At 46.6% G+C, this 13396-nt stretch overlaps 1 protein-coding gene across 1 annotated transcript in view; it reads right to left on the bottom strand.

Annotated features, from left to right (window-relative positions):
• LOC137347980 (parathyroid hormone/parathyroid hormone-related peptide receptor-like) overlaps positions 1–13396 on the bottom strand; it is a 143769-nt gene that overhangs the window by 29993 nt on the left and 100380 nt on the right. The window contains exons 10-11 of the mRNA XM_068013051.1: positions 9747–9930; positions 3288–3441 (exon numbers count right to left, since the gene is read on the bottom strand). Coding sequence (XP_067869152.1) covers positions 3288–3441; positions 9747–9930 — 338 coding nt within the window. The remainder of the gene's footprint in view (positions 1–3287; positions 3442–9746; positions 9931–13396) is intronic.

Genomic DNA, 13396 nt, shown 5'->3' on the forward strand with positions numbered 1-13396 from the left:
TAACATCAATGGTGGGAAAATTATTGGAAAAATTCTGAGGGACAGGATAAATCTTCATTTGGAAAGACACGGATTAATCAAAGACAGTCAGCACGGATTTGTTAAGGGAAGGTCACGCCAGCCTAACATGATTGAATTTTTTGAGGGGATAACAAGGAGGCTTGATGAGGGTAGTGCATTTGATGTAGCCGATATGGATCTTAATAAGGCTTTCGATAAGGTCCCACATGGCAGATTGGTCATGAAAGTAACAGCCCATGGGATCCAAGATAAAGTGGCAAGTTGGATCCAAAATTGGCTCAGAGGCAGGAAGCAAAGGGTAATGGTCGATGGGTGTTTTTGTGACTGGAAGGATGTTTCCAGTGGGGTTCCGCGGGGCTCAGTACTAAGTCCCTTGGTTTTTGTGGTATATATCAATGACTTGGACTTGAATTAGGGGGTATGATGAAGTTTACAGTCGATACAAAAATCGGTTGTGTGGTTGATGATGAAGAAGAAAGCTATAGACTGCGGGAAGGTATCAGTGGACTAGTCAGATGGGCAGAGTTCAATCCAAAGAAGTGTGAGGTAATGCATTTGGGGAAGGCTACTAAGGCAAGAGAATACACAGTAAATGGTCGGATACTGAGAAGTGTAGAGGAACAGAGGGACCTGGGAGTGCATGTTACAGATCCCTGAAGGTGGCTGGACAGGTAGATAAGGTGGCCAAGACGGCATAAGGGATTCTTGCCTTTATTAGCTGAGGCATACAATCGAAGAGCTGAGAGGTTATGCTGGAATAAAACACTAGTTAGGTCATGGCTGGAGTACTGAGTGCAGTTCTGGTCACTGCACCAGAGGAAAGATGTGATTGCGCTGGAGAGGATGCAGAGGTGATTTACAAGGATATTGCCTGGACTGGAGAATTTTAGTTATGAGGAAAGATTGAATAGGCTAGGGTTGTTTTCTTTGGAGCAGAGGAGGCTATGGGAGACCTATTTGAAGTTTATAAAATTATGAGGGGTCTAGATAGATCGGATAGGAAAGTCCTTGGTTGAGGAGTCCTTGACCAGGGGGCAGAGACTTTGGGTAAGAGGTTTTGAGGGTATTCGAGGGGAATTTCTTTCACCCAGAGGGTGATGGGGATCTGGAACTCACTACCTGAAAGGTTGGTAGAGGCATAAACCCTCATAACATTTAAAACATGCATGGATATGTATTTGAAGTGCCATAGCCTACAAGGCTACAGACCAAGCGCTGGAAAGTGGGATTTAGTTGGATGGCTACTCGGAGCCAACATGATGGGCCGAATGGCCTCCTTCCACGCTGTAAATTTCTAAGACTCTATGAATTTTTAAAATTGAGGTGTTGCTTAATTGAGAGCCAAAGTAGGTCAGCAAGCACAGGAGGGATGGGTAAATGGGACTTTGTGCGAGTTAGGCCACGGGGCAGCAACATTTTGATTGATGTCAAGTTTATTGCTTCTACACACTTCATACAAACTGACAGAAGTCAATGCTATTAGAAATATGTTGAAATACATAGAAATTATAACACAGGAACATTTGTCCAATCAGCGGTCTCAGTGTTTATCCTCCACATGATCAAGTATTACTAATCATATTTACCCCTTGCCCCTTTTCCACAACCCTTCAAGTCCCCTTCCTTCATTCACCTGTCCAATCTCAAGTTGAAAGTTCATATCATTTTTGCCTCACTCACTCACTCTGGAAGTGAATTTGCAGCCTCATAACTCTCTGTGTAAACTCTCTGCCTTTCCTAAATCTGGCCCCTCATTCCAGACCCTTACAACTACTGGAAACTCTGCTTCTATCTGCCCTGTCCTATCCTGTTTGAACTTTTAACATTTAGAATATCATCCCGTAATTTGTGTTCTAAGAAAAAAGACCAAAAAAGTCTTATATTTGTATTTCCCTATGCTGGACAGCAGCCTCGTGAGTCTGCATTGGACCCTCTCTAATGCATCATTACCTTTCCTACAGTGGTGAGACCAATACTGCATTCAGTCTTCTAACTGAAGTCTTAAAAGGGTTTTATATCAATTCATCATTACATATTGACTTTTATATTCTCTATCTCTTGTGATAAAAGTTAGAATCTCATCAACCTGAGGTGCTGCCTTTAATATCCTGTGAAACTGTTGACCCAAATCCCTTTGCTCTCCCACAGCCCCCAGCCCTCTTCCATTCATAGTACAATCAGTGCTGCTTTGTTTTTACCAAAATGTATCACCTTGCATTGAATTCCATCTGCTGCTTTTTATCTCATTTATACCTTATTAATATCCCTTTGAAATTTCCATTAGTGTGTTGAAGAATTAACTATATCTTTTATTTTAGTATCATCTTCAAATTTCAACACAATTCCCCCTAGCTCTTTATCCAAATCATTTGACAGACACAGTGAACAGAAGTGATCCCAGAACTGAACCCCATGGGACACCATCACTTACTTCCAGTCACACTGAAAAACTGCCTTTAACCGCTACTGTATGGTTCCCAAAGCGCTCCACCACTGTGGTTTTCCTTGCTTCAGGTCTGGGTGTGCTGTTGTGTAATTGATAGAGATTGATTGCAGTGACTAAGAATATAACTCCAATATTATTGTATCACATGAATACCAGGATTGAAAATGGATTTTGGTCCTTTTTTGGCTAACAATTCCTGGGATAGACTATGGACATGAAACTGGGATGGATCTGTAAATGTGGAACTGTATATATATTGGATTAAATATCTTAACTCTTGCCAATACTAAAATTATAACCACAAGTAGCATAAACCTATCTAGCATCAGACCATTGTGAGGTCTTTGTGACCCTACCTTACCATCACATCCCATGTTAAATCTCTGCTTGTAACACTGAGACTAATGAGTTTCAGTACTACCCTCTTAAAGTCCTCCTGAGATACTGCAGCTATGCTGTTTAGTCCCTGAATCTTCTGCCCATTATCTGAGCCATTGCCCTCCCTCCACTCTTCATGCTGGTCATTCTAGTCTGTGCCAGACCTCGGCCAACTCTTGAAGTGGCCATTAAACCACAATAGTTGACTTTCCCTCCAATACATGTTTTCCTTTCCTTTTTCTTTGGGGAAGTTTCTCACATTCAAGGAATTCCATTGGAGTGCCCAGATCCAATGATTTGGGATGCAGCATATAGGCGGACTGGTGTTCTGAGTCGGTGTAACTGTTTGATGAATTATTGAGCTGAGTGATGAGGACACCAATCAGAGGCAAACACACAACCAGCCAACAATTACATAGGAGAGGATCTGCATCATTCTTACCCCAGCCAATCAGAGTTAGGGCCCAGAGATAATTCTTGTCCGATAAGAAAGCCATGAAGATCAGACTGTGCAGGTAAAGGCCCTCCACCAGGATCCAGTAGTGATTAGTAGCAAGAAAGTATAGGAATATCGTCACTGCCACCTTACAACCAGCCTGCAAATGTACAGCTCAGTTATCAGACTGAAAAGGTAATGGGTATAATACTGATGTGCTTTGTGTGTGTGATTGGCCCATAAATTCAGCCATGCAGTGCCCATTTTTCGGGGTATACCAGCCTTCTGAGACCTCAAAATGGCGGGCAGGAAGTGCGTGCACATTTCCAGCCAGAAGTACATCATCTACCATATTGAGAAAAGGACAAAAAGTATTGCCATCCAGTGCCAACGCCTGATACAAAATTATTCCTCTTGGAAATGGAGATACGGGGCCTAATACCTGTTTTGCTGCCCCAGCTTTGCCCTGAAGCAGTCGCCATCAGCTGCAATCACAAAAAACAGAACTTGGGAGTGCCTTTTAACAATATGGTAAGTTTTCAAAATATTCTTACCGGACATGGAGCTGTGAGGACGGGATGTGCTCTGGTAGCTCATGTTCACCCACTTCCCCCTACCAGGAACAAACCAAGGGCTACTCTTGGTATATGAGCCGACCGATCTTTCTCCAGGCCCTTCTGGCAACCGGAATGGAGATACCAGCAGCTTGCTGCTTTGAAAGTGACGGGGCCTGAGGTGATCCTCAGGCTGAGCTTCTGGGGGTCATGTTGCAGAGGGCGACCACATACTACATATATGTAGTATGTCCCAGTGTGTGTGTGGGGCAGGGTCGAGTTGATCCTATTCAGGAATTCCACTGGTCACACAGGATACGGGGAGTTCAAGGCACAACAATTTGGAAGCTTGAATACTCAGGGGCCAGAAGCTTGTTATTTGGCACAAACTGGAAAAGGCTAATATTAATTTATTACACTAATAATATTAATAATATTAATTTATTATTCACTTTCAGGACATGGATGTCTCTGACATTTATTACCCATCCCTAGTGACTGAAAGGCTTGATTGGCCACTTCAAAGGGAAGCTGTTGTGAGACTGGAGTCATGGGGCAAGGATGGCAGGTTTCCTTCCCTAAAGGACGTTAGTGAACCAGTCGGGTTTTTATGACAATCTAACAGCTCAACCTGACGTCGGGTTTTGTGGCACAGGGTGGGCTGAGGAGGGGGTGTGGTGACCAGAGAATGGGGGCAGAATTGCCCGCCAAAGATCCCGACGCTGGGAGTCCTGGTTCCGATTCTCCTGGGCGCGGGATAGGCCGATAACGGCTTTCTCATCCAGAGGCCAAGTAAGGGCCTCTTCCCAAATAAGGGATCTTACCAGCGGCAGGGGGACCTGCACTGTGTGGTGAGGACGCCTTGAAAAAGCAATTTGTGGCCCATGGAGGACCCCCACCGGAAACAAATGTACCCCACAAGACCCTCCCTGGACCGAAAGCACCGCCCCCCCCACCCCAAACCCTTGCTGGGGTCTTTCAGACTTGCCCCAGTGATCCCGTCTCACCTACCTCTTCTCCAGGATCCACCGCTGGGCCTGGGTCTGAGGCCTCTGCAGTACTGGCAGTGGCCGCCGCTCCCGGTGGCTGTGCTGATACTGCTGAGCTGCTGGCCCTGTGATAGGCCGGCAGCTCGTGAGGGGGAGGGGGCGGGATGCCCGTCCCTATTAAATGTTTAAAGGGATGGGGATCCCGCCTCCTTAAACTTTGACCCAAATAGACTGGACAATCGCTCCGGGGGTCAGAAAAAATGGAGAGGTGGGGTTCCCCCCAACTTTCTGGCCCAGTTCCATAAGCCCTGCCTGCTGCACAAAATAAAGCCCAAAGAATCATAAAATCATAGAATGGTTACAGCACAGAAGGAGGCCATTCAGCCCTTTGGCCCTTCATATCCATGCTGGCTCTCTGCAAGAGCAACTCACCAAATCCCATTTCCCCTCCCCCCCCCCCCCCCACTTTCTCCAGAGCCCTGCAAATTTTTTATCTTCAGATAATTATCCAATTCTCTTTTGAAGGCCTTGATTGAATCTGTCTCCATCACACTCTCAGGCAGTGCATTCCAAATCCTGACCACTCGCTGCGTAAAAAGCTTTTTCTAATGTCATCTTTAGTTCTTTTGCCAATCACCTTAAATCAGTGTCCTCTGGTTCTCGACCCTTCCACCAATGGGAACAGTTTCTCTCTATCTACTCTGTCTAGTCATGATTTTGAATACCTCTATTAAATCTCCTGTCAACTTTCTCTTCTCTAAGGAGAACAGCCCCAGCTTCTCCAATGTATCCATGCAACTGAGGTCCCTCATCCCTGAAACCATTCTCGGAAATCTTTTCTACACCCTCTCAAATGCCTTCACATCCTTCCTAAAGTGTGGTGGTCAGAACTGGACACAATATTCCAGGTGAGGCTGAATCAGTGTTTTATAAAGGTTTAACATAACTTCCTTGCTTTTGTACTCTGTGCCTCTAATTATAAAGCCCAGGATCCATAGAGTCATAGAGTTATTTACGGCACAGAAGGAGGCTATTCGGCCCATCGAGTCCATGCCGGCTCTCCACGGAACTATCCTGTCAGTCCCATTCCTCGCTCGATCCCCATAGCCCTCTAAGTCTATTTCTCTCAGGTGACCATCAAACTTCCTCTTGAAGTCATTGATTGTCTCCGTTTCCACCTTGTGGGCAGCGAGTTCCAGGTCATTACCACCCGCTGCATAAAAAGTGTTTCCTCATATTCCCCCTGAATCTTTTGCCCCAAACCTTCAATCTATGTCTCCTAGTCCTTGTACCATTAGTTAATGGGAACAGTTTTTTCTTGTCTAACTTATCTAAGCCCGTCATAATCTTGAACACTTCTATCAAATCTCCCCTCAATCGCATTTGTTCTAAGGAGCACATCCCCAGCTTTTCCATCCTATCCTTGTAACTAAAATCCTCCATCCCCAGAACCATTCTGGTAAATCTCCTCTGCACCCTCTCAAGGACCCTCACATCCTTCCTAAAGTGTGGTGATCAGAACTGGACACACTACTCCAGTTGGGGCCTAACCAGGGCTTTATAAATGTTCAGCATAACTTCCCTGCTTTTGTACTCAATGCCTCTATTTATGAAGCCCAAGATCCCATATGCTTTACAAACTACTCTCTCAATATCTCCTGCCACCTACAAAGATCAATGCACATGCACCCCCCAGGTCCCTCTGTTCCTGCACATTCTTTATAACTGTGCCATTAAGTATATATTGCCTCTCCCTATTCCTTCTGCCAAAATGCATCAGCTCACACTTGTTAGTATTAAATTCCATCTGTCACTTTTCTGCCCATTCTGCTAGCCTATCTATGTCCTGTTGCAGACAGTTCCTATCATCCTCACTGTTTGCAGTACCTCCAATTTGGTGTCAGCAGCAAATTTTGAGATTCTATTTTGTATTCTAAGATCCAAGTCATTTACGTATAGCAAGAAAAGCAGTGGTCCCAGCACTGACTCTTGGGAGCAGCACTGTCGACCATCCTCCAGTGTGAAAAGCAACTATTTACTATGACTCACCGTTTTCTGTCCTTAAACCAATTTTTTGGCCAATTGGACACTGACTCTCCTATTTCATGAACTTCAATTTTGTTAACCATCCTTTTATGTGGTACCCTATCAAATGCTTTCTTAAAAGCCATATAAATAACATCTACCACATTCCCTTCATCAACTTTGTTACTTCATCAAAAAACTCGATAAGATTAGTCAAGCAGCTCAATTAGATTAGTCAAGTCAGTATGCCTTAAAACCACTTTCTCAACCTGCCCTGCCAGCGATTTATGTACATACACCCCCAGGTCCATCTGCTCTTGCAACCCTTTTAGAATTGTACCCTTTATTTTATATTGCCTCTCCTCATTCTTCCTACCAAAATGTAGCACTTCACACTTCCTCTGCATTAAATTTCATCTGCTACATATCTGTCCATTCCACCAACTTATCTATGTCCTCTAGAAGTCTATCACTATCCTCCTCCTAGTACTGACCCCTAGGGAACTCCACCATATACATTCCTCCTGTCCGAAAAACAATCATTCACCACTAGTGCCTATTACCTGTCACTCAGCCAACTTTGTATCCATGCTGCCACTGTCCCTTTTATTCTATGGGCTTTGACTTTGCTGACAAGCCTGTTATGTGGCACTTTATCAAAGGCCTTTTGGAAGTCTGTATACACTACATCAACCACATTACCTTATCAATTTTCTGTTATCTCATCAAAAAACACCATCAAGTTAATTAATTACGATTTGCCTCTAACAAATCCATGCGGAATTCCCTTAATTAATGCACATTTGTCCAAGTGACTGTTAATTTTGTGCTGGATTATTGTTTCTACAAGCTTTCCCACCATGGAGGTTACACTAACTGGCCTGTAGTTGCTGGGTTTATCCTTACACATTTTTGAACAAGGGTGCAACATTTGCAAATCTCCAGCCCTCTGGCACCACTCTTGTATCTAAGGAGGATTGGAAGATTATGGTCAGTGCCTCCACACTTTCCACCCTTACTTCCTTCAGTATCCTATCCGGTCCTGGTGAATTATCAACTTTGAGTACAGCCAGCCTATCTAATACTTCCTCTTTATCAATTTTTGGCCCATCCAGTGTCTCAACTATCTCCTCTTTCACAGTGATTTTGGTAGCATCTTCTTCCTTGGTAAAGACAGAGGCAAAGTGCTCATTTAGTACCTCAACTATGCCTTCTGCCTCCATGCGTAAATCGCCTTTTTGGTCCCTAAACAGTCCTAACCCTTGTTTTACTTCCCTTTTACTATTTATATGTCTAAAGACGACTTTTAGATTCCCTTTTATTTTAGCTGCCAGTTTCTTATCATACTCTCTCTTTGCTTCTCATTACTTTTTTTACTTCCCCTCTGAACTTTATATATTCAGCCTGGTTTTCACTTGTATTATGAATTTGACATCTGTCATACACACCCCTTTTCTGCTTCATCTTACTCTCTATCTCTTTCGTCATCCAGGGAACACTGGCTTTCTTTATCCGATCCTTCCCCCTTGTGGGAATGTACTCCGACTGTACCCAAACCATCTCCTCCTTAATTGGAGTTTTGCCTGCCAACCTTTGCTTCCAATTTACCTGGTCCAGATCCATTCTTAGTCCACTAAAATGGGCCCTCCCCAATTAATTATTTTTTTTACCCTAGATTGCTTCTTGTCCATAGCTAACCTAAACTGTATGATACTATGATCACTGTTGCCTAACTGTTCCCCTACTGACACTTGATCATCTTGACCCACCTCATTACCCAGAACCAGATCCAGCAATGCCTCCTTCCTTGTTAGGCCAGAAACCTATTGTTTAGTTTAGTTTAGAGATACAGCACTGAAACAAGCCCTTCGGCCCACCGAGTCTATGCCAACCGTCAACCACCCATCTATACTAATCCTACACTAATTCCATATTCCTACCACATCCCCACCTGTCCCTATATTTCCCTACCACCTACCTATACTAGGGGCAATTGCTAATAGCCAATTTACCTATCAACCTGCAAGTCTTTGGCATGTGGGAGGAAACCGGAGCACCCGGAGGAAACCCACGCAGACACAGGGAGAACTTGCAAACTCCACACAGGCAGTACCTAGAATTGAACCCTGGTTGCTGGAGCTGTGAGGCTGCGGTGCTAACCACTGCGCCACTATTGCTCAAGAAAGTTCTCTCGAACACAATTCAGAAACTCTTCCCCCTCTCTGCCCTTTACACTATTATTATGTCAGTCTATATTAGGATAATTAAAGTTTCCCATTATAATCATTCTATAGTTTTTGCAACTCTCTGTAATTTCCTAGCAAATGTATTCCTCTGTTTCTTTCCCACGAGTTGGTGTTCCCTGAATTATTAGTCCAGGCCTCTAGTCACATAACTACTGCATTACACCAAAGCTTAGTGCCATCCACAAGGAGTGAGGTGTCCTGATATGAAGGGTTCCCTGTTGCCAATGGCCAGGTTTGCCTGTGGGGACAGGTCATGTCAGAGATTCAGACCTCAGCTGCTCACGATCTTCTGACCATTAAAATTAATGGTGACATGCCCCAAGTTATCAACAGTTGGAGTTGGAGTTTTGTACTGGCAGCATGGGCCACAGAAAACCCAACCGCCACGACAAGCCAATGACACTTTACTCGCTCTTTGAATCTTATGCCATTTTACTCAGAGTGATGGTCTGAATCGGCTCCCTGTGTTAATTGGTCCACAGCTGAACCCCCCAATCATCCCTAGTAACCCTAATTGACCTTAGGGTGCCATGACTCCTCGATGGAATGAGACCCTTTTACTAGTGAAGCACTAATTTCATTAAAATATTTATTTATTACTCTACATGAAGTATGTGAAGGAGCTCTGACAGTGCGCATGGCTACACTTACAAACTGATGCTTGTCTCTGGAAAGAACGGCTACATCACCCGGTAACTCTTCAACTCTGAACTCCAGCCCATCCATCACAGAGTCTGAATAGACTACAGCGTCCTTGACAAAGATACTGACAGCCCGGCACACAAAGGAAGTGAAGAGATGCAAATGGATGTAATTCCTGGTACAATGCAGGCGCCTGTATGGAGGACAGAAGTACCATGTGATCAAAAGGAGTCTAGAGTGAGAGGTGTTATACTCCCGAAAGCCAGCTGGTGAAGGATAGAACTGGAGCTAATCTTTACTCACATTTTTGGCATTTATTTACAGAGTTACACATTACAAGCATGCACCTCCTAACCTAACAACCACAGTTTCAGCCTGTGCCTATTTATACAACTTTTGATCCAGCCAATAAAGGGGAACTAAGTGCCCCTTCTGAAATGGGGCACCGCTCATATACTGTTACAAAAAAAACCCAAAACTTTAAAAGAAACTTAACTAACCAGATTAAAATAACATTCCCAGGGGGGATGATGCACTCCAGTTCCCCAGATTCCTACCAGTCGTGGAAGGCCTCAAGGTGGACATTGCATGCTCCCTCTCCTGGGACACCCAGATGCGGATGAAGCCACGGAAGACAGGCAGGCAGTCGGGCTGAATGACCCCCTCAACCACCTACTGCCTGGACTTGTTGATGGCCACCTTGGTCAGGCCCAGGAGCAGTCCCACCAGGTGATCCTCCGATCTGCCCACTCCCCTTCTCACTGGGTGGTCATAGATTAGGAGTGTGGGACTGAAATGCAGCCAGAAATTGAGGAGCCACCCCCTCAGATAGTCGAACAGGGGCTGCAACCTCTCACATTCTATATATATGTGAAGCACAGGCTCCTCCAGGCCGCAGAAACTACCGGCGGCCCAGGATTCTATGAAACAGCTTAACAGTCTATTACATGGGACCGTCGTTTGCAACACCTTCCATGCCAAATCGCCAATGGACTAAGGGAGGACTCCAAAGTAGAGAAGCTCCCACTGGGGGACCCGCCTCCTACAGACAGCAGGATGAAATGCCACAGCTGAGGCCTGAATCTCTGACACGAACTGCCCCCACAGGCAAACCTGGCTATCGGCAACAGGGGAGGCGGTGGCATAGTGTTAATATCACTGGGCTAGTAATCCAGAGATCCAGGCTAGTCCTCTGGGGACATGGGTTCGAATCCCACCAGGGCAGGTGGAGAAATTTGAATTCAATTAGTAAATTGGGAATTTTTTTTAAAAAGCTAGTCTAATGGTGACCATGAAACCATTGTCGATTGTTGTAAAATCCCATCTGGTTCACTAATGTCCTTTAGGGAAGGAAATCTGCCGTCCTTACCTGGTCTGGCCTACATGCTGACCCCAGACCCACAGCAATGTGGTTGACTCTGAAATGGCCACTCAGTTCAAGGGCAATTAGGGATGGGTGACACCCACATCCCATGAACGAATATAAAAAAAAACAGGGAACCCTTCAGCCCATACAGGAAACCCTACCGCTTGGAGTGGAATAGCACAGATGGGATTTCCGAGAGACAGTTCAAGTTGTGGGACCGAGGCTCCTGAGGGAGGTTTTGGGGCCTGGTACCGATGAGAAATTCGCTCTGAATGGGGGTCAGCTCAGACGGGTGTGCTCCACACACTTGAGCCACCTCGACAACATAAGTGCAGTTGGGGTTGAGTACCATTGTAAGTGCCTCGATGGTTTTGGCCCTCTGGGAATGGTGGATCAGTCCTGGACCAGATGGATGTTATAGTGGATTGTCCGGCTAGACTGAATCCGATTGGTCAGGGTGGATCATGTGGGCCAGCACAGTGCCTAGGTGAGCAAACATGGCTCTGGCAAAGATCTTGTGGTCCACAGTAGGCCATTCGGCCCTTCGGGCCTGCTCCGCCATTCATTATGATCATGACTGATCATCCAACTCAGTAACCTGTTCCCACTTTCCCCCCATATCCTTTGATCCCTTTCACCCCAAGAGTTATATCTAACTCCTTCTTGAAAACACACAATGTTTTGGCCTCAACTGCTTTCTGTAGTAGCGAATTCCACAGGCTCACCACTCTCTGGGTGAAGAAATTTCTCCTCATCTCAGTCCTGTAAGGTTTACCCCGTATCCTTAAACTATGACCCCTGGTTCTGGACTCCCCCACCATCAGGAACATCATTCTGCCAAGAGAGGGGCATCTACCCAGTTACCAGACATTGCCCAGGACCCGCACATAGTCGCCGCCCAGAACATCCCAGAATTCCCTGTTGAGCTCCACAGAGCCCGTCCAGCCCCGGGGACCTACCCCTCGAGAGCCAGACAAGGGCACCTGACAGCTCCGCCAGGCTAAGCAGCACATCAAGCTGCTTGGCGGCCTCCGGGCCAACCTTTGGCAAATCCTCCCACAAAACCCTGCGAGTATCCTCGCTGGATGGCCATGTAGCCTTGTCTCCTGGCATGGGTTTCCTGCAGGAAGCACATCGCATACTGCCATCCTCCTTAAGGAACGAGAAGTTAAGAAATCTACAGTGTGCCTCTCTGCCATCATTGATGTTGAGGCTGGCTATGGTTGGCATCATGGCAAGAGTCCTACACCCAACTGTGGGAGGGAATGGAGTCACTCGTGATCTCCATTCCTTCAGCTGGCACAGCTCGAGTCAGCTCACGTCCTTGTTCATGCCCACGGTCTTTACAGCAGAGCGGACAGACCCGACAAGCAGCTGCAGCTCCGACTGTCAGTCAAGGGCCAGCTGAACCTTGTCACAGCAACCTAAACAATTGACCAGGAATTCCCAGAGTTCCGCAGAGCGGACGAGGGGACACTAGGTGGGAGGCATGAGGGTGTCCACTGCCTCCCTGGCGATGGACTCCAAATCATCCCTGGTACCTTCCACTGAGTCACCATCTTTCTCCGGGTTGTCACCGTTAGTGACTGACCTTCCCATTGCATGGAGTGCAGTGGGCAGCCCTACCTCTGAAACCATCCCAGCCCCAGGATTGAGGGGAGAGCGGTCCTCCCTGACTCAGTTGGGGGGTCTGAGCCACAGGGCAGCAGTGGTTCGGAGCCCCACTCTGTCCAGGCACTGGGCCACGCGACAACACTGGGGAAAGCTCCATCCCCAGCATCAGTGCCCCCGGTGCCAAAGGCAGGGAAGGATGAAATGGGGTCTTCCCTTCCCTCACCACCGTCCAGTGACCCAGCATGTGCGGCCTTTCTATTCGAAACCTCTGCCATGTCAAGTATGTCCTGGAGAATGTCAGCACGTGGCCGGGCTCAGCCTCATTCACTTCGCCCGCCTCAGCCTCCATGACGTCCGATCTGCTGATGAGTGACTGGATTATACCAGGTGGATTCACCTCCGCTCCCTTGGGCAGGAGTGCCCCTCACATCTCCTGGAGGTCCCTACTGGACAGAGGAAGCTGCTTCACCTTCCTGGGGGTTGGACGACTTCCACTGACAGTGCATAGTGGTGGGATGATGGGTAGCAGGATCCGTGATGGGCCCTGACTCCTCTTCCACAGAGGGATGTCTATTCTCCAGGCTCTCCCCGCCTTCCGAGGAGTGGCACCTTCTCCTCCTTTGCCAGGAGGGATTTAGGGGAAGGGAGACCTCCATGTCTGTTGAGGCCTCTGGCTCCG

The sequence above is a fragment of the Heterodontus francisci genome, chromosome 33, assembly GCF_036365525.1.
Source record: "Heterodontus francisci isolate sHetFra1 chromosome 33, sHetFra1.hap1, whole genome shotgun sequence".
Taxonomy (NCBI): Eukaryota; Metazoa; Chordata; class Chondrichthyes; order Heterodontiformes; family Heterodontidae; genus Heterodontus; species Heterodontus francisci.